This window comes from Camellia sinensis, chromosome 3 (assembly GCF_055761805.1).
Source record: "Camellia sinensis isolate YWXY chromosome 3, ASM5576180v1, whole genome shotgun sequence".
Lineage (NCBI taxonomy): Eukaryota > Viridiplantae > Streptophyta > Magnoliopsida > Ericales > Theaceae > Camellia > Camellia sinensis.
The window spans coordinates 99,922,858-99,944,148 of record NC_138963.1 but is presented as its reverse complement, the minus strand read 5'-3'; the positions used below and the strand labels follow the sequence as shown (position 1 = coordinate 99,944,148).

Sequence of the window (21,291 nt, the reverse complement as noted above, 5' to 3'; positions counted from 1 at the left end):
GATATGAATTTTGTACAGTTGTACTCATCAATGAAAACCATAAAAACCGTTGCATTTGGCATAATCATTACTAGAAAGAATGTCTATATTATTTATGATAGTTGTTGAATTGTTGCAATGGCATGTAGTCTGATTTTAATTTTTTTTTTTTTCTAGACATTTTCTTTCCCTTTTTTCTCCTTAATTGTTTACCAAGAATTTCCCTTTTTAAGTAAAATTGTAATTTTCAAACGATATATGTATACATATATCTTCTGCAAGCTCACATAGGTGATAGCCCAAACAAAGTTCTCTTCTCTTTTTTATTTCATGAAAATATATACCAACCAATTTCTTCAATTCCATTGGAACAAACTAGCAAGTTATTGTCGGAGTGCATTTTCAGTAGTGTTAAACCATCTTGTTAATTTTGATCCCAATCAATTAAATAAACAAAATTAAGCCTCAAGTCCATTTCATCGGATCAGAAGATGGAAAGGTGAAGCCTCGCTCGGTGGCTCACTTTCTCAGATCAACCTCCTTAGGAAGACGGACAGTTGAGACCTCGCTTAGGTTTCACTTTTGCTGATTTAGACAACTAGAATTAGTGGGAATATGTTTGATGTTGTGACTAGGATTTTAAATATCAGCTGTATTAGGATTTTTAACTTCTGATACTGATCTGATATATAAGTTTGATATTATTTGATATTTAATTGTACAGCCAAAACTAATATGTCAATACTATTATTTAAAACTATAATTGTAATGCCAGATAACAAGACAATTTTTGCACATTTATCATTTATGGCTGTACATGTATTCAATTTTTATTTCACTTTGGCCTTCTTGATAGTAAAGCCAACCAAGTCATTTAAAATGATCTCAACTACAGGGAATGGCACTTCTGACAATGTCAGTGTCAATTAAATTTTGGAAACCAACATGCACAAATGGGGTATGCAAGGCCTCATCATCCCAAACAGCATTCTTCTACTCAGCTCTTTACATCATAGCAGTTGGTGCTGGTGGAACAAAACCCAACATCTCCACCTTTGGTGCAAACCAGTTTGATGACATCAACCCCCATGAGAAGAAGCTCAAGGTCTCTTTCTTCAATTGGTGGACGTCCAGCTCCTTCATTGGTGGACTCGTAGCCACCCTTGGGCTTGTCTACATTCAAGAGAACTTGGGTTGGGGTTTAGGGTATGGTGTCCCTACAGTAGGACTCATTGCGTCCTTATTCATATTCTACATTGGTGTTCCTACTTATAGGCACAAGGTTAGGAAGACAGAGCCCAGGTGAAGACATGGTTAGAGTCATTGTCAATGCATTTGCCAACAGGAGGGTCAAGGTCCCCAGCCAACCATCTGAGCTTCATGAGTTTGGGCTGCAACATTACATCAATTGCAGGAAGAGGAAGGTCCATCACACCCCTAATTTTAGGTTAGTTCTTCTTCTTCTACTATTTCTGGCTAGTACTCTTTTTTTCTTTCATTGTTAATCTAATTGGGATGGATTTGCTTTCTTATGATATTTTGTGCATTCACTTCTCTTTATTAATGTTGCTTTTGTATTCTATACTTCGTGTTTCATTAATAAAGAATTTTCTTTTGCCAATAAGAAAAAATAAACCATTAAACTAGATGTTTCATAAGCACACACTAGAGTCTCATCTAAATCAAGAACCACCTGTGTGCAGAGTTGCATGAATCAGACTTGAAATATATTCAGTAGTGAGAAACTATAACACAACAGCGAAACAGTATAGTAGCAGCAGCAGTAGACTAGTACTAGTAGTACAGTAGTACTAATACTATTAAAGCAAAAGGTAAATAACACCTTTATCCTACTTCCACATCTTCCCTTCGCTTACTCACTAAACTGAATGTGGTTTGCCCTATAGTTCATGATCCTTATTTTTCTTTTTCTTTTTTCTCAATGAAATTGGGCAATTGCATCTCCACTTTTGTCCAATCAATCCTAATGATTAATCAGGCAGTCATTTACATTGATAGTAACATTTTACTCCATGTTGGGAGCTAGCTTACCGAGGCAAATTACCAATTCTTTATGAACACACAACAAGATAAAACATTGAGCAGGAAGGAGCAGTTAAAAGGCCCTTCTTATGTGAGTCTTTAGATTTCATCTGAGTTTTTAGATTTCAAATATGCTCATTTTATCAGCAACTGTTTTCTTCCTTCTGTACCATGAAAGCAAGACCAACCTTCTACCAGTTGTCTTCAATTTAATAAACATTCATAGAGTTAGAAAACACTAACTGCAACAAAACATCAACAAAGTTATGCAAATAGAGACACATTTGAGAGTAACAACTAACATTCATTTGTCCTCTCCTCGGGGTGCCCTTTAATTGTCAATTCCTCCAAGGCACAAAACCAAACAAAATTACTCGAGAATTAAATGTCATCCAAGTTAGTCTCAGCTCTTTAGTCACTAGAAAAACAACTATAGTCTTTGAACTTTATGCAAAGCACTCGTCTGAATCTCCAACAAATCAGCAATAATAGAGGACTTGCATTCGATCTATGCCTCAATGTAGACTGAACTCTCTGTATCTAAATAAGCTAAGATCTATGCCTCAATGTTGAATAAGTTGTAATTCAATTCAGTCAATCACCCCAAATATATATATATATATATCCTCAAGAAAGGATAGGCTTAATATCAACAATGATTGCACTTAAATAATATAATTATTTATTTGCTCAAAATCTTGTTTTTATGTAACCTATGCATAATACATGTAATTGAGCTTTACTTCTATCCTTCTGTATTTGACTTGGATAGTTGAAGCTCTCTCAAAATTCTCTGAAGCAGACTGTTTGTTGGTGATTTTTCTCATGGAGATATATCTGTATCTAGAATCTGGATACTGCCAAGACCACAATTTAAGTTGAATTTACTCTTTGATGTGGTCAAACTGAATTTCTATTGATAATTAGCATATTCATGCAGCACAAAAAATTTATGGTGGTAGAGTAAAGAATCTTGATCGAAGATTGTAGTATTAGGTAAATTTGAAATTGGCAACAATTGCATTAACAGCTAAGAAGCGTGGACACGGACACAATTTAAATATCTATTTTAGAAAAGTTGAATTCTGTCTCTGTATGTGTCTGAAAGATGTGCTTTATATATGAATTCTAGGATGGATATCTTCTTTAAGAGATTTGGGTGTTTTCTTTTTTTAGTTCTTTCAGCAGTTTCTTTTAGTGCACTCTCTTATTATTTATGTTTCTTTCTGAATTCTTGCCGTTCCTCTAATAGCTATTTTGGCTCAGATTTCTTGCTGTAGAAGCATTAAGTTTTCATTTGATCTAATTCCAGGGATAATTGTGACTTCTTGCGGTTGTAAATAGCTTAATATTATCATTAATGTACCTTTGTTTGGTTGTTTTTCTGTTGATACAGTTTCTGATTAGACGTTTATTCACTTGAGCAGGAATGGTGATGATGATTCAGTAGCTAAAATGAAGGCCGCTGAAGATGCCCTGCAAGAAAATGAGAAGGTAATATTTTTTTGGGTCTACTACCTGCTATAAGTTGTAGCATTATTTGATTATTTGAATAATTTTTTCGTCCATAAGATAGGACATCTGCAGGGGCAAAGATTAGCCTTAAATTTTTTTTATTTTTTATTTCATTTCTCTGAGTTTTCAACTTTATCATATTGCATGTATTTGTTCGGATAGATTTGATGTTTCTGCATGCATTCTGTTGGCTTATAAGTTGACTGTGATTTCCAGCAAAAACCTTCATTCGAGCTCTCTGGGAAGCTCGCTTCGGAAACTAACAGAGTCAGAGGTGATAATCTAATTGCCTTCATTTTAGGATAATGAATTTCATTTTGTTATTCACTTGGCTGAAGGGGGCACTCTTAAATAGAGCTGTGAACATGTTGATTTGTTGGTGTAAATAAATGTTATACTGCATTTTGATGATTAAGGGGTGATCTCCTGCTTTCCGTCATTTTGAATATGGCTACCTGAATATTGAGATATATCTTTTTGATTTTCTCAATCTGTTGCTTTGCTTGTATTACCACATGTTTTTCCTAGCTTATGACCTCAGTAAATTTCCATGGCAGTGACTGACACGTACTCACATATAGTCCTTCGAACATAGTTATTAATGTGTTGCATCGGAGTGGGCTGGTCCTTTCTAAAAGTTTTCCACAAAATTTAGAAAGCTATTTTGTAATATTTTTTTCAATATTTTGTCTTGGGAAGAAAATTTTCAAATATTGCTCTAAGTGAATATATTACATTTATGAAAGTTGCTGTTTAATTCTATCACCACTTTATGAGCAATGAATTTGTAACTTAATCATGTGATCTTATGTGGTTTGGACTATGCTATGATTTGTTAAACATGTTAGTAATGTTTCAAAATAACTCCATTATTGGTTTTTGGTTGGGCAGCCCTTCTCCCCCCAACCTTTCTATTCTTGTAGATTCACATCGTACCTACAATGTCAATTGAAACAGATTGAATTGCTCAAATGGGGATTTGGAGCATCTGTTGTTAGAAGTGATGGTCACATGAGCTTGCATTGTTTTTTATTTTTAATTTTGTTTTCAAACTTAGTTTATTTATTATTTTAATAAACATCAATTATTAATTCTTAATAATTGTTTACGACAGGTATTTTTTTCAAGCATATAAAATTAGCACAACTTTAAAAATAAAAATAATAAAAATAAAGGCTATGGCGGCGTTTTTTGAACGTCACTCTATCCCTACCCCAACGGTTAGATTTTTAAAATGTATAAATGTCTTTGACGGCGTTTCCAAAACGTCGCTAAATGTCATATGACGTCACAGTACAGTTAGGTAGGACATTTAGCGGCGTTTTTAAAAACGCCGCATATACTAATATAACGACGTTTTCAAAACGCCATAAAGCTATAGCGACGGCCGCGTCATCGGCGTTTGATACTAAACGTCACAAAAAGAATTAGCGACGTTTTCAATACCTATAGCGGTGTTTTTAAAACGCCGCTAAAAATCGATTTTCCAGCAGTGCATCAATTATTCAAAACCATGAATCTGTAATTATTTCGTCACTCCATTGCTGGTGAAATTCAGAAAAACTTCCTATTGACCAGTAATAGTTTGCCCTTAATTTTTTTTATATGTTTATTTTTATTCAATAAATTAATTTTTTAACTAAGTCTTAATTTTAATTTTCTCATTGATAATTAACACAATTTTAAAAATTAATAAATTGAATCATTAAAGTAAGACCACGTTGAATCCATAAATTGAATTGGAGAGGAACCTTTCGTTATATATACACTAACACAAGCAATTTTAATTGCAAAGTATTACATTAAAATCAAGCTTAATCAATTATAAATACAGTGAAATTTTAAACACAACAAATCACTAACAAAAATAAACTCAAAGCGATGATGAAATCTCAAATAAATAAAAGATATTAGACTCACTGAGAGTGTCCAATCTAAATTTGTTAATGGATGTAAATTTATATTACAGAAGGATCCTTTTGTCCAACTGCTCAAGCACGCAGTAAGTTCACTATTTTTAAGATTAAGCTTTTTTTAATTAATTATGTATTAAAATTTGGGCATAATTTAAATAAAAAAATCTTTTTTATATTTCAATTGTAACAATTTCAATCAAACATTTAAAAAAAAATTCCAATATGTTCCTATTAGCTCCTCTTACAACATGGGGGTAATTGAAAAAAAAAATAATAATAATAATAATAATATTATCTTTGTAACAAAATAAATTTTTAATTTTCAATTTTATCAATTAAACCCCAATCTTTTAATTTTTTTTTTCTTCAATATAAGTCATTTACCTATTTTTGTTAAGTAAATTGACAAAAAAATTGTATTTTAGCCACTAATCTTAACGTAGATGTACATAACATATCTAGTATATATATTGAATTTAATAACTAAAATATCATCTTTTTGACAAACAATACGTTTGGAGAATAATTTTTTCTTATTTTTTTTTCACTATGGACATTACAATATATAGGCATAAAGCCGGCTATACATGGTAGATCATATATCCTATAATTAGGGTAGGATATTGATCAAGTCTAACCTTCTAATTATGGAATAACAACCATATTAGTCCCGATAATATCTACACAGATTCTATATCTCTAATAATGGGTCAAGCCATATCTTTTCAACTCACACTCCCCCTCAAGTTGAAGCATGTATATCACACATGCCTAACTTGTCCAAAGAGTTATCAAAAGTGTTGCTGGCTACGACCTTGGTTAAAACATCATCTAGTTGATCTTCAGACCTCACGAAAGGAAATGTAATAACCTCTGCATCAAGTTTTTCCTTTATGAAATTTTTGTCAACTTCAACTTCTACATGCTTTGTTCGATCATGCTGAATTGGATTATGGGCAATTGCAATAGTAGAAGTATTATCACAATATAGCTTCATTGCATCCCAAGGCTTGAATCCCAAATCTCGCAGGATATTCTTCAACCAAAGTAACTCACACAGTCCAAGTGCCATGCCTCTATATTCTGCTTCCGCACTGGACCTTGCCACCACTGGTTGCTTTTTACTCCTCCATGTCACAAGATTACCTCTAACAAAGGTAAAGTATCCTGAAGTAGACCTTCTGTCATTAGCTGAACCAACTTAATCTGCGTCAGTGTAACCCTTTACTTTCAGTTGGTCATGCTTGGTGAAAAGCAATCCTTTACCTAGAGCATATTTCAAGTACCTTATTATTCGTTCCACATCATCCATATGGGGTTTACGAGGATCATGCATAAACTAACTGGTTACACCTACTGCATATGCAATATCTGGTCTAGTATGAGACAGATAAATCAACTTCCCCGCAAGTCGTTGGTATCTTCCTTGATCAGTAGGAGCTGCATCTTGACACCGAAATAGATTGTGATTTAGCTCAATAGGAGTATTTGCAGGTTTACATCCGAGCATCCCTGTTTCGGTTAAAACATCAAGAATGTATTTTCGTTGTGATAAGAAAATGCCATTCTTTGATCGAGCTACTTCAATACCGAGGAAATACTTCAAGTCACCTAGCTATTTCATCTCAAATTTCGAGGTTAAGCGTCGTTGTAAGTTTTTCATTTCTTCTTGATCATCTCCTGTCACAACCATGTCATTAACATAGATGATTAGAGCTGCGATATTTCCCTTTCTATGCTTCAAGAACAAGGTGTGACCTGAGTTGCTTTTTTTGTAACCAAAGCTCTTCATAGACTTGGTAAACCTCCCAAACCAAGCATAGGGGGATTGTTTCAACCCGTACAATGCCTTCTTGAGTTTGCAAATCATGGTCATATTTAAATACTCTTCTATACCTGGAGGAGGATCCATATAGATTTCCTCTTTAAGGTGTCCATGCAAAAAAAGAAAAAAAAAAGAAGCATTTTTAACATCAAATTGAAGAAGTTTCCAATCTCGGTTAGCTGCCACAGATAGAAGTACTCTAACCGTGTTATGCTGGGCAACTGGTGCAAAAGTGTCTTGATAGTCAATTCCATAAGATTGAGTATATCGTTTTGCAACTAGTCGATCAATAGTTCCATCTACCTTATGTTTGATTGTAAACACCCACCGACATCCCATAGTTTTCTTCCCCTTGGGTAGAGGAACAAGTTCCCAAGTGCCATTATTTTTAAGTGCCGCCATTTCATCTGCCATAGCTTGAGCCCACTTAACATCTATTACAGCTTCCTGTAATTTACTAGGAACAGAGACAGTTGATAATTGTTGTACAAAAGATGCAAATGACTTGGATAGTTTTTGGGATGACACGTGATTACTAATAGGGTATTTGGCTTTGGACTTAGGATCAGGTTCATATTTGGTGGAAGGCATACCACGATTAAAACGAGCAGGAAGATGATACTTGGCCACTTGAGGTTCAAAACAATCACCATGTATGAATTCAATACTAGTGATGGTAGCAGAATCAGTAAATACCTCTGACAGTATTTCAGGAGAAGATTGGTCCATTTGTTGTAAGGAACTACTTGGAGATGTTATATTATCCTAGACATAGTCATTTTCTTCAGCAACAGGAACTTGGGTAGTGTTAGGAATGGCTAGAGCAAACCTCTTATTTCACCTTCTACAACAGTTGAAGCCAAATCAGTAGCTACTTCTTCCTCGGTGGATTTATTCGACCTATCAGAGATATCAAAGGCTTGTAGGTCTACAAGATTAATCATTTTTTCACACAACAATTGTCTTCCTGAAGTGATAAATCAGGAGCAGTGGGCCGATAAAAGAATTCAGTTTCACGGAATACAACATCCATGGAAACATGTATTTTTCAAGTGAATGGATCATAACATCGATAACCTTCTGATGGATTCCATATCCCAAGAAAACACACTTCAATGCACGAGACTCAAGTTTAGTCCGGTGAAGAGGTTGGAGATGGACATACACCACACATCGAAAAATCTTTGAGGAAAAAAGAACAACTGGTGGGAGAGGGCAACGATCCAACAGAGCATCTAAGGGTCGACTGAAAGAGAGAACACTATCAACCGCATTTTGGCTACCCCATTTTGTTGGGGTGTCTGGACATAAGGTTTAGGGAAGAATACCCACAGAAGCTAGGAATTCCTTGAGATCATGTTTAAAATATTCTCCTCCATTATTAGTATGTAGGACCTTAATATTGATGCCAAACTATGTGAGCACCATTTGATGAAACTGCTAAAAAATTGAGCAAACATCACTCTTGTGTTTTATTTGACGAACCCAAATCATGCATGTGCAATCATCAACAAAAGTAACAAACCGACACATTCCATTAAGAGTGGAAATTGGAGCTGGTCCCTAGACATCAGAATGAACTAATGCAAATGGTACTGTGGCTTGATTATTACTTAATGGAAAAAAGGTACGGTGGCCTTTTTCCATACACAAGTTTTGCAATGGAAATCAGAAACCATACAGCCACAAAATAAAAAGGGAAATAATCTCTTGAGATAGTGAAATGAAGGATGTCCAAGTCTCCGATGCCATATCTAAATTGTCGTCTTATTCTTATTTAGCAAATCTGCAGTAGCAACTTGAGCTCTTCCATTCCTGGTAGATGAGAACCCATCTTTCAGATAGAACAACCCACCACTTTGTTTACCACTGCCAAACTTCTCCTTGGTATGGATGCTTTGAAATACACAGTGAGTAGGGAAAAACAGAGTACCACAATTATGAGATCTGGTTAATTGAGTAACAGAGAGAAGATGACTGTTTAATGATGGCACAAATAAGACATTTTGAATCGTTAAAGTAGGAGATATTCGAATGGTACCAATCCCCATGACTGGAGACGATATACCATTGGCATTGGTGATGGAGGTTTGAGGACATTCAGAGGAAATATGACTAAATCGGTATTGATCACAAGTCATATGATTTGTGGCACCTGAGTCAATGATCCAATCACTATTGCTAGTAAGTGACATACTTGATTGGGCATTAAAGTCCAAGGCAGTAGTGAGATTTCCCTTCGGTTGAGAGTTGGTCTAAGATGCCTTCTTGCTCTTAGGATGCCAATCTAGACACCCATGAAGTTTGAAACAAGTTTCTATGATATGTCTAGTGCCATTACAGTGAGTGCACTTCAGGTCTTTCTTGGAAATAGAAGTTGTCCTAGTCTCCATGGCAGCTCCTTCTCTAATCTTGTCTCTGAGCATAGCACCCTGATGATTAGCTTCCGTACAAACAGTTGCATAAACTGTATGTAGGTTTAGGAGTGGTTTGGTATTAAGAATACGACCACAAACTTCATCAAGTTGAGAATCAATTCCAGCCAAAAAAATATACACACGTCGAGAATTAACCTTTGTGGTATATTTTAAAATATCATTAGCGCACTCCATGATACATTCATCAATAGCGTCAAGTTCCTGCCATATAATCAGTAATTTCCCAAAATAAGAGATGATTGAACCCCCATTTTGACATATAGAAATTACCTCACAGTGTAGTTGATAGGCCTTGGACGCATCTTGCTCGACTATATATGTACGCTTGACGGCCTCACATATCTCATTTGCAGTAGGAAGAAGAAGGAAAAGAAATCGAATATCCTTTGTCATTATATCAAGGAGCCAAGACTTAACTAGGGACTTTGCATCATCCCAAACTTCATATGCCTCCGACTTGGTATCTGCTAGAGTTACTCTGGTTCCTGAGATGTATCCCCAATGTTTTCTTCCACGGATCTTGATCTCTGCATTTAGAGACCATTCTATGTAGTTTGTTCCATCAAGTCGTTTAGGAATGATGAGAGATGTATAAGAGGACTCATGTGTATGAGATCTAATATAGAAGGGTATGGGTTTATCCTCATTTTGAGAACCCGTATCAGTTTCGATAAAACCAGACATAGTAGTAAGGAAGAAACACTAAATCTGTAATGGAATGAACAAAAAGAAACACCAAACGTGATCCCAGAATCGAACTCTAACTTCTAATATAATTCTTAGAAGATAGAACTTTGCTCTGATACCATGAAAAACAACACGTTTGGAGAATAATTTTTTCTTATTTTTTATTCATTATGGACATTACAATATATAGGCATAAAGCCGGCTATACATGGTAGATCATATATCCTATAATTAGGGTAGGATATTGATCAACTAATTATGGGTCAATCCATTTCCAACTCACACTTTTTTCTATGGGTAATGTTAGGGATACTAAATTTTTTACCAAATGAATTGTACCCACACTCATGTGAGATATTTGGTCATTCATTTGATAAAAAATTTGAGACCTATATTTTTCTTTTTCTATTGGATTTGTATATATTTAAGACTAATGTAAATCAACCTTTAAAAATAAAAATAAAAATAAAAAAGAAATTTTATAGAGTGTGTACCATGTGTCTAATAAGTATGACATTTGAGGTTTTTAGTTATGACTTATTGAAATATTAGTTACTATTTGATTATAACTTAGTTACACACATTATGGTGTTAGTTATGATTATGATCCAAAAGCTCTTTGGCTATACTTTATGCAATATTTGGTTATAAATCATTTTTTTAGTTATAAACTCCCATAAGATGGACTTGGGGTAGGTGCAGCATGCCTGTTGTGAAGCCAGTCCAGGAGTGTCTCGAGTTTATTTTTATGATCTAAACTGTTCATATTATAAGGTTCGTTGAGTAGATCATACATTAAAAAAAAAAGATTAATTAGATATCTGTAACCCATAACAAAGTTATATTTATTTTAAACAAAAATAAACAATTGGTATAACTTTAATAATTTTTTTAAAAATAATTAAGGTTGATCATGGGTCCCATATGTTCAATTGACCTAAATTTTTGTATGAATAATATATTTCAGAAATCTTACAATATAAACTATTTAAATCATTAAAAAAAAAAAAAAAGAAGCTTGAGACACACCTATACGGATACAACACAACACCAACCCCTGGCCCCATAAGATTGAGTTATATCATATCTTGCATGTAGAGTATTATTCACAAAAACCTCATAATCATAACTTGCATGTATAACATTATTCAAAAAATAAAATAGTAAAATTATCAGGTAATAATCATTTTTCATATTTTACTTCTGCCAATTATGAAAGATAGAATTTAATTATATATATTTTAATTTTTTTAAGGTCATTTTTGAATGAATTAATCTACAAATCCAGATTAATCCATTTAAAAAAATTTTGAATAAGTGATTGAATGTGAAGATTAATTTATATAGTACGAAATCTATATAAAATATATATATATATATAATAAATCTAAATTATAAAATGAAAATTCTCAATAATTTTTGAGTTAAAAAAGTGGAACAGTGCTTTCTCTTACTTCTAGGATAAGATCTGAGGATATGAGGAATATCATATATGTAGTGGCCCCACTTCCCACCAGACTGTCTAAATCCAAGTATATACTACTACTATTAAAGATTCTTTGTCTTTAAATATTTTTATTTTTTTATATCAAATTTTTGATAACCAAAATTATTAAATATCTCTTAAAATTTTTAAATTTTTAAATTTTCATATTAATTAATAATTATAAATAATTTAAGACAGAAAAATAAGAATATTGGAAGACAAACAAATAAGCAGTCTCCAGCTCAGGAAATAGATATATACTCCTATTTGATTAGAGAAAGAAAAAAAAAAAAATAAAAATTCAAAGAACAACCCATTTTTACTCTTCAAATTTGAGGACTTGGGTTGTTCTTTTTATTCTTATTATGTAACTGAAAAATCATCTTGAGTGCGAATGATTACGATCTGAGGGCGTAAAAAATCAAAACCCCTGTTTCGTTCTATATGTTTTGTGCTTCGAAAGCGATTCCAGAGACCTCCGGTGGCCTCAATTCGATTATATTTCGGATTAAAGAGGGTATGATTCTGATTTTCGTTAGCTCTGATGGGTGGGTGTGTGTGTGTGTGTTGAGAATACAATAACTGTTTTGTTTGTTTCTTTGACGTGCAATGATTTGTCGTCTATCGCCGACAATTTTGTTGGATTCTGTGCGTGTTTAACTTTGATTTTTTCTTCCTTATGTTCGATAATCACACTTGGAATGGTGTTTTTTGGGTCTTAATCTCTCATCACTTTGAAAATCTATCATATAAAATGAAGAAAATTGAGAATTTTATCTGTTTTTTAGTTCGATATCTGATGCTGCTGGTAGGTTTCACTGTTGTAGAATTTTCTCCTTTTTTTTTTCTCTGAATGAATTATTCAGTTTCTTTCTTTGCTAAAAATGTTTTTGCTTTGTTGGGTTGTCTTCTGATTAATTAATTTCTTTTTACCTGATACATGTAACTTGTAAGTGATTGTAGGTATTGCAGTTTATCCTCCAAGAAGGGTCTAAAATAGCTTTGTCTTTTTTATTTATTTATCTTTTTGGAAAGAATGTTTACGGGTTAATAAGTTAGTTTAACTTAATCGGACATTTGACACTTGTTCATAAGCTGCTTAGGAACATTTGACACTTGTCCATATGTACGAACCCCGAACCGTAACCTAAAAGTACAATGACTTGGAGCTATGCAAGTTCCTCGTCATTAAAAAAAAAAAATCTTTTGTTTTGGTGGGTTTAATTTCTTCTGGGTTGAGTTGCTTCTATTTCTCCCCCACTACTGTCAAGGGTTTCTCTCTCTCTCACTCTCTCTCTCTCTCTCTCTCTCTCGCAATTGGGTTTCTCTTATATGGTTTAGTTTGCACCAAACATAGTGTTTTTATTCATCCTACTGATGATTTGATTCCATCTCTTTTCAATTAAACCTCTCTCTCTCTCTCTCTGTATTGTTTCTGGATTTGTGATTTCTTTGTTTCTTGGTGTTTCCATGTCTGAATTATTTTCCATGAATTGCTTTGATATGGCTGTTGACATTTTTACAGGTTCCCTTTACTCGTATGAGTCCTACTTATCTGGGTTTTTCCGAGGTATCATCTCAATCCATGCTGATAAATTTCAATGAAAAATAGGATTGATTTCTTCAATGGAGAATTCTTCTCACCATTCAGTGAATGGAAATGGACTGGCCGAGAACAGCCACAACACGATGAGGTACTCTTCTTACCAGGATAGCATTAAGGTATCATCATTGTATTGGCTTGATTTAAGAGTCTTTTACGTGAGAGTTAGCAAATGTGAAATAGATGATTCAAGTCCTGAGTACCTCACACTGAACCACATTCCATTAAATCGCGACACACTACTTGAAGTAAATGGTGCTAGAAATAGCATCTACTCAGATGGTGTGTCTTCCCTTCTTAGAAGGGATCGGTTGGATAAGAAATCCGAAGAGGTTACATTTGTTTCTACTGATAGCATAAGAATGACTGGGAGTGTGAAATTTGAAGTTTTCGATAAGGATGTTCTATTGCTATCTGGAGTACTAGAGTTGTGCACTAGAAATGGTTCAATTAGGGAGTCGGAGACTCATGGCCATGGATGGAGTATGAATTGTGAATCCGACATAGTTGCTGGAACCGGGTTTTTGAAGGGGAAACGACCCATGGATCTGGAATCAGCCTCGCCAAAAATCGAGGTTTATGTTGCTGGATGCTTTCTGGGTAAACCAATTATCCTAACTAAAACCGTGCAGCTTAGTCTTCGCAAGAAGCAAAAGAGGATGGGAATGTTGGATTCAATACCAGAATATGAGGCAGCTGAGAGCCAGAAAGATGTTCCATCCGGTCTTGCTTTACAGGTAAAAACTTAGTATTGAATCTTAAAAAATTGAAATCATTAATGCGCTTTTGATTTTCCAAGTTGTCAACGTTCAGTTCATCAAAAACTTTACTATAGCATTAACTTTGCCCATGTCTACTTCACATTCTGTTGTGGCTAGTCAAATACTCTATTTTGTTGCAGCAATGTCTTAATTTCAGAAAGTGCTTGATGGTGTGAGCCGGTGACAAGCATATAAAATCTTATCCTATGGGGGTCAGTAGAGCATGGAGCTGTCTGGCACATGTTTCTAAGTTAGAGAAAAATACAATAATAACCCTTCTTGTTTTCTATGGTATTGTTTTCATTTACCACCACCAGGATCATATACGCCTTATATCTTTAATACCATTTCACTAAATCATTAGGGCAAATTTGTTTGTTTTGCACTTGCTAATATATGCCTAATTACTTACCAACTACTTTCCTATCTCTTCTATTAATGAGAAAAGTAAGATTTGTGACAGGCATCTTGGTCATGACTTCACCAAAGTAGTAACAAAAAAAGGCCATTAGTAATCTTTCGTACAACCTTAATATTTACTCTTTTTTTTTTTAGAGAGGTTGTGTTGTAAACATGATATTATTTTCCGATTCTTATTAGAATCATGCCAAAATCCATGTTTAGCCATTACTATATTCGAGAAAATGACAATTCTATTTGGTAAAAACCTTCCTTGACAATCATATACTGGATCTTGTGTTTGTTTTGCTTCATGTGATTGTAAGTTTTGAGATGGAGTTGGATGCTATCCAGATGATTGCACCATTTATCTATATTCTCAACGGTGCTCTTTCTGTATTTCTTTTTTTGATACTCTCATTTCGGCTAGCAAAAAAAACAGAACCAGCCTAAGAAACTAAATTGATGGATAGGATTTTTGAAAAGTGGGCCCCACCAACAAAGCTTGTAAAATCTAGTCCATTCATGTGCTTTTAGTAATCCGGTTTTGTATTTGGTTTGTGTTCCTAGTATTGTTGTCCTGCTATTGCATATATTGTACTGATAGATGCTACAAATTTTCTACTCGTGTGTTTGAAATATGAGTGTAAATGAACTCACCTCTCACACGGTTGTCTTTGCTTGTATGACCCTTAGTTTCTGCTTTTGCCCGTCTTTTTTTCATCTAGGAACAATTTCATTGCAGTTCACAGCTGTCCAGTACCATTCTTAAGTGTTCAAGTTTGTGTAAAATTAGAAAATTAAAATTTTAAATAAAAGGTGACATAAAAATTAGATCCCTTACGGTAATTACTGGCCAAAATTTACATGAATACTCTGTTGCCCTTAATGCTTGAAATACATTAAAATAGATGCATCTCAGCCGCAACCCCCTCTCCCACCCAACAAGAAAAAAATTTTTAAAAAATACTATTCGACATCAATAATGAATATATTAATAATAATAATAATAATAATAATAATTTTCTTTTGGGATACATCTTCATTGGCCCCAAAGCATATTCTGACATGACCTATAGTAACAAGACCTGTGGACTACAAACCAATAAAAAGAATATTGCTTTTAGGCTGTATTCGGATCAAAGATTTCAAGAGAGATTTGCAGAGGGAAAGGAAAAGGGATGGGAAAAGTAAATGAACTAGAAGCTAATTCTTTGTCATATTTTCTTTTCCTTTTCCATTCCCTTCACATATCCCTCCTCAAAATCCCAAATCCAAACATGGCCATAAGCTATTGTTTGAGTTTCTTTTTTATGACTGGAAGGAGAGACAGCAGTATCATATGCCTCTTACGCTTAGAGTCTTACTGGCATTTCATCTAACTTGATAGCCAGAATGGGAAGTTGACTCTGTGTGTGTGTGTGTGTTTGTGTGTGTGTGTGTGTGTGTGTGTGTGTGTGTGAGAGAGAGAGAGAGAGAGAGTTGATGTGCCTCTGTTCAGGCCCAAAGGCCTTTAATTTCAAAGAAAAATGCTAACTATTGCCCAATGGGCGATGATTAATGTTGGTGTATGCATAGGAACTGTAGTGAAATATGTGAAAAATGAATAAAAATATATAGAAGTATGGTAATATGTGAAACGTGTATTGGAATTTTACTGAAGATCAATGACTCTCATGTTCATTTAAAGAAAATTTCCCATTCTTCAATTTCATTTTTCATTTTCACCAAATATCCTGCTTTTCATATATGTGCAGGTATCGGATTACCCAAATTATAAACCAGAAAATGACGACTACAACAACCTTTACCAGGGAGCAGAATATTTGGAAGGTGAAGATGGGGAACTGTCATGGTTCAATGCCGGTGTCAGGGTCGGTGTTGGAATTGGCCTAAGCGTTTGTCTTGGAATTGGGATAGGAGTGGGCTTGCTGGTTCGAACCTACCAAGGAACCACCCGAAACTTCAGAAGACGACTACTATAATCTATATCTTCATTGTTTGCCAACCAAACATCATCTATTATGCTCTGTTATAATCTAAAAGCCTGCTAACCTAACGGGTTCCTGAATGTAGGCTTTCCTTGGTTTTTTAGAGCAGTTGAGAGGCTTTGGTCTGAAATAAATTGGTAACCTTGTTTGAAGGTACTTTCAATGAATGTGGGAATTTTCCTGAGATTTCCTGCACTTGAGATGTTGTAGGACATAGCTTGTTATTGTGGCAAGATCCTCTTTGTGTAGCTATTGTACGTAGCAGACTCTGACGTCTAGTCACTAAATTTTTTCGTTTTTGTTTTAGTTCATGAAGTTGTCAATAGTAATAAGTTTTGGTAATGGAAACAGATTCAGAGGTCCCTTCGATGGCTTTGTTAATAAATGTGACACACTTGAATCATTCTTGTTACTGTTGCGCTGGTTCTCTCTCTCTCTCTCTCTCCAAAAAACACACACATGAGACTTCAGTATTGAAAATGCACTTTGTTTTCTTCTTTTGCCACAAAAACGAGTGCATTAAATTAAAAAGATAAGCTCAATACATTAGAAATAAAATGAACATTAGAAGGGCTACACCAATCCCTCTTCAAAAAAGCGTTAAAAATTAAAGGGAATGGTGTAACAATTCTTCTCGCAAAAGGGTGGCTGCAAAAGTAACAAAAACATTCACCACTTGATTGCCCTCTCGATAAGTAAAGCAAAATAGAACGTTGTTGAATTCACGCAGAAGCTGTAGGTAGTACTGTAGAAGACCTTGATGAGCACAGGTCTTTGTCTATAGCCTATGTGAAGTGTACGGGAAAGAAATAAACTTTCTCGTATAATCCTGTTGATCAAGTCTGTGCTCCTCCGTATGACGTCGCTTTACTCCCTGAAAACACAAACGTGAGCTAGCCGACAGTATGTGTCGGATACCTCTCCGATGCCTAAGTCAGCAGAATAGACAAATAGACAAAAAGCTCTGTATGTTCGGGAATCAAAGTTGTGTTACCTCTCCACAGGTGATGTTGTGAGCTTTTATAGGTTCCGTGTGGCACAATCCTAGTACGACTCTTACTCCTCCATGTAGAGTCCTCCTAGGAATCACATTCTTGAAAGATAATGCTTATACCTCAACACCCCCCTCACTGCTTTAACCAAGTGAGATGGTTTTACCACGGTTGGATGTCAATACGACCGAGATAACATGGCCACGCTAAAGCCGTAGACTAGACCGAGCTCCAACTAGCTTGGTTCTTCCTTTCACTGCACGTGTACCTCAGCTGACATTCCAACTGGGTTGTCCGAAACCGTGCTATCCACAATGAGCTTGGACCGAGCTAACCAATAACAAGGTTCTAAGGAAAGCTCAACATACTTCGGCCCAACATAGTATGACCGAGCTAACTGTTACCGCGCCAACCGTGGCGACCGAGCTAACCACCAAGCTCCTTCAGACCGGACTAATTACAAGGCCCTTTTACTCAGCCCTTCTAACCGTGGCCCATAGAATAGCCCGTTACCTAGCTCGGCCCAATTTATATATAAATTACCCTCTCAATTGCCCCTTAATTCCATCTGCGCAGCATGATAGGGATTACCTGCTACCAGCCGAGCTAAAACTTTAGCCTTCCAATCGAGCTAAAAACTTTAGCATTCCAACCGAGCTAAATTCACACCAGGCTACTTTAACACATCCGGTCAAAACGTCTCTTTGGTTGCTGTACTGAACCGCTTCCCATTCTATGGCCACGTGGCAGACTGTCATTAGCTCAGCGTAGCTGTCACGCCGTCTTCGTACTTCGTGTATTTTGAACAGTCCCGCCTTTTTTCTTTCCATTTTTACAAAACACCCCTACGTTTTGAATCATTCATACAATTCATCTCCTTCTCTCTGAACCTCCATTTTTCCCAAACATAATCCCTAAAAAGAGCTTTCTCTCGTGGCTTTGGTCTTCATCAACTCGTCTTCAAACTTGTAAGTAGCCCAATCCCTTTTTGCTTTCCGTTTGAATATTTTACATGTACTATATGTGCTTTCCCACAACACTTCTTCTTTCTTCTTTTTTTTAAATAGTTTTTCTCTGAAACGAGTAAGAACAACTTGAATGATACCCACCACTACTGAAAAACTGAACTGTGACATCTTAGATCTGAAATCATACTCTAACCGGACTAGAAAGTAGTTTGAAATAGGTGCGAGCTTTAGCAAAACTGAACAACCGAGCTAAGATTTCATGAACACTTGTTGTTTCAAGTAGGTCTAAGAACCTTTTGCTTTACTTAGTCGAGCTAGCGAATTAGATTAGGTTTGCACAATGCCGCACTAGAAAACCTCAACCATCGACCGAGCTATATCTTGGGGCTAAACCAGCTCCCTTAGTTCAAACCAAACTAAGATTGCTACCTCAATGGCTCGATCGGGCTAAAGCCCTTTGCTTAAACCGAGCTAAGTCCATGTAACCGAGCTAGGACTTTTTTAACCGAGCTAGGACTTTATTTATCTTGCCTATATTTCTTGTAGCACGGTCCCACGATCTGTGCTTAACACCGTTCTTTTTTACTTTGCAGACTCTGACTAGGTTGGTCAGGCACTCCTCTGATTGCTCAACCGAGCTACTAGGCGTCCTTTCTTGACTGAGCTAATCCTTCAGCTAATTTATTGTTAATTTAACAATCAATGGGTAAATATAGGTTTTTAGTAAACTCACCAGGGGCTATAGCCGAATTCCGCAAGGACTACCAATTTCCGGATGATGTCCACTTTTCACTAGCCGAACTAGACACCATTCCCTGGGGAAAACAAGGCTTTGTCCCTTTTAACGTTATCTCCATCATAGAGTGCGGTCTGCGATTCCCTGTACAACCCCTTCTTTGTGAATTTCTTAGACAAACCAAGCTCTACCTTACCCAACTTTCCACAAATTCTTATCGCATAATAAATGGTATTGCCGAGTTAAACCGTCGGGTTGGCCTTAATCTTGGTCTAGTCGAGCTCTTCCATCAATACTCCATAGGATCGGCCGAAGATGGCTGGGTTTACTATTTAAGAATAAGGCGCCGGCGTGAAAAAATAATAAAGGATACCCCAGATAAAGATGTGAATGATGACGACTTCTTTTGGGTATCTGAGAACTTTGAGGACCATCAAGCCCAGATCCCTGGTCACAGAATAAATTGGAACAAGGGTGTAGCAGGTAGGGTTACTTCGGCTTTATTGCATGCTTTTCTTTACCTCAGTTTTCACTTTATGAACCGAACTAACTGTTGTTTTCTTTCATGCATATTTGAACTTTCTTAAGTTCCAATACAGCTACCCCAACTTGAATGTTCTTAGAGCCGCACTCCGCTATCCAAACAGAGGTTGGGCCGAGCTACTAAATTTCGAACCGACCTACTGATATAGCGGCCGCAGGAAGACCAGAGTGACCGATTTCCTCCTTGAACCTTCGCCAGAGCCAGATCCATCATTGCCTCAAATCAATCTTATCCCACTAACTGCCGAACAAGAAATGGCCAAGAAAAGAGTAGTGAAGGCCTTCTAACCGAAACAAACCAAGCTGAGATACCACCAGCAAGCCAACCACAAGAGACCGTGGTGGCCTTACCAACCGCTCAGCCTTCATCATCTCGTCCAAGCAAGCGTGCTCGGACTTCCACAACCGAGCCATGCCTTGTTGATAAAGAAGATACCATCCCTCCACCAAGCCTTCCACTGAGCCCACAACCGGAGCGCTCCGACCGAGCTAGCTCTTCTAAGTGGACTCTAAAGATCACTTTTCAAAACCGTGCTATTTGGGACACTGATTCAGTAGTCACCGAAAAGGACCACCTAATGGCATTCAATCTAGCCAAAAGCGTTTGCCTTCCACCTGACATGGAGCACCACGACCACCTAACTGAGTTGAAGGCCCTTCGCTCGTCCATAAAATCCTTGGTGCTGGTAAGTAGCTCCTTTGCTTGTCTTTCAAATTCTTACAACTTTTTTGCTCGGTTGTACTGAAAATTGCCTTACCAACCTTTTGCAGGCCATACAGAAAAATCACATCGCTCACAAGCGAGTGTTGGAACTTCGCAAAACCACCAGGCAGGCCATGGCCGAGGCTAATGAAAAGGGGGCCAAGCTAAAAGAGACCCAACAGAAGACGGCCGAGCTAGAGGCCGAGGTGACTCGATTCACCAGGCTAGTTACCTCGGCTAATGTTGATAAACAAAAGGCCCTGGCCGTGATGAAAGATAAATATCTGCGCGAGCTGGCCAAGCTTAAAGGAAAAAAGAATGCCGAAATAACAAAGCTTGAGAAGAAGCTGGAGGATGCGGAGGACCGCGGTTTCAAAGATGGTGAAGCCCTATACATCAAGCAGTGTGAAACTGCAAACGACCTGTTCTTTAAATGCGGGTGGAGGGGGGCTGTCTCGCAGCTCGGTCATGGACCTGAGACCGAGGTCTTCAAACCTCCTTCATATTTTATACTGAGCTCACTGCCGGAGTATGCTGCTACTATTCAGCAACAATTTCTGGAGGAGGAGGATGAAGATGAAGCTCCAGAAGACAACACTCAACCCGGTCTCAGGTCTACCTCCCCAACTCCAGAGGTCTCCATCCCACCTTTGCCAACTGTGGCCGATGTTGTGATTCCAACCGAGCTTAACCAGAGCGTGGTTGC

At 36.4% G+C, this 21,291-nt stretch overlaps 2 protein-coding genes across 4 annotated transcripts; one reads left to right on the top strand and one right to left on the bottom strand.

The window, feature by feature from the left end:
• Nucleotides 1-9,533: 9,533 nt before the first annotated feature.
• On the bottom strand, nt 9,534-10,400 carry LOC145821721 (uncharacterized). The gene has a single exon (XM_082918274.1). The coding sequence runs from the start codon at nt 10,398-10,400 to the stop codon at nt 9,534-9,536; it is 867 nt and encodes a 288-aa protein (XP_082774400.1).
• A 1,608-nt stretch (nt 10,401-12,008) lies between these two features.
• LOC114287119 (uncharacterized protein At1g01500) lies at nt 12,009-17,046 on the top strand. 3 transcript variants are annotated; one of them, XM_082920471.1, is made up of 3 exons: nt 12,009-12,406; nt 13,415-14,229; nt 16,410-17,046. In XM_082920471.1, the coding sequence occupies exons 2-3, from the start codon at nt 13,516-13,518 to the stop codon at nt 16,635-16,637; spliced, it is 942 nt and encodes a 313-aa protein (XP_082776597.1). In that variant the 5' UTR covers nt 12,009-12,406; nt 13,415-13,515; the 3' UTR covers nt 16,638-17,046. The 3 variants fall into 3 exon arrangements, with proteins under 3 accessions (XP_082776597.1, XP_082776599.1, XP_082776598.1); XM_082920473.1 differs by lacking the exon at nt 12,009-12,406 and adding an exon at nt 12,524-12,697; XM_082920472.1 differs by lacking the exon at nt 12,009-12,406 and adding an exon at nt 12,947-13,161.
• Nucleotides 17,047-21,291: the final 4,245 nt, after the last annotated feature.

What these genes read in the sequence shown, in the direction of transcription:
- LOC145821721 (XM_082918274.1), bottom strand. Translation starts at nt 10,400, where the DNA reads ATGTCTGGTTTTATCGAAACTGATACGGGTTCTCAAAATGAGGATAAA.
- LOC114287119 (XM_082920471.1), top strand. Translation starts at nt 13,516, where the DNA reads ATGGAGAATTCTTCTCACCATTCAGTGAATGGAAATGGACTGGCCGAG. An exon ending in CATCCGGTCTTGCTTTACAG is followed by an intron (nt 14,230 to 16,409) that starts GTAAAAACTTAG and finishes ATATATGTGCAG; the next exon opens with GTATCGGATTACCCAAATTA.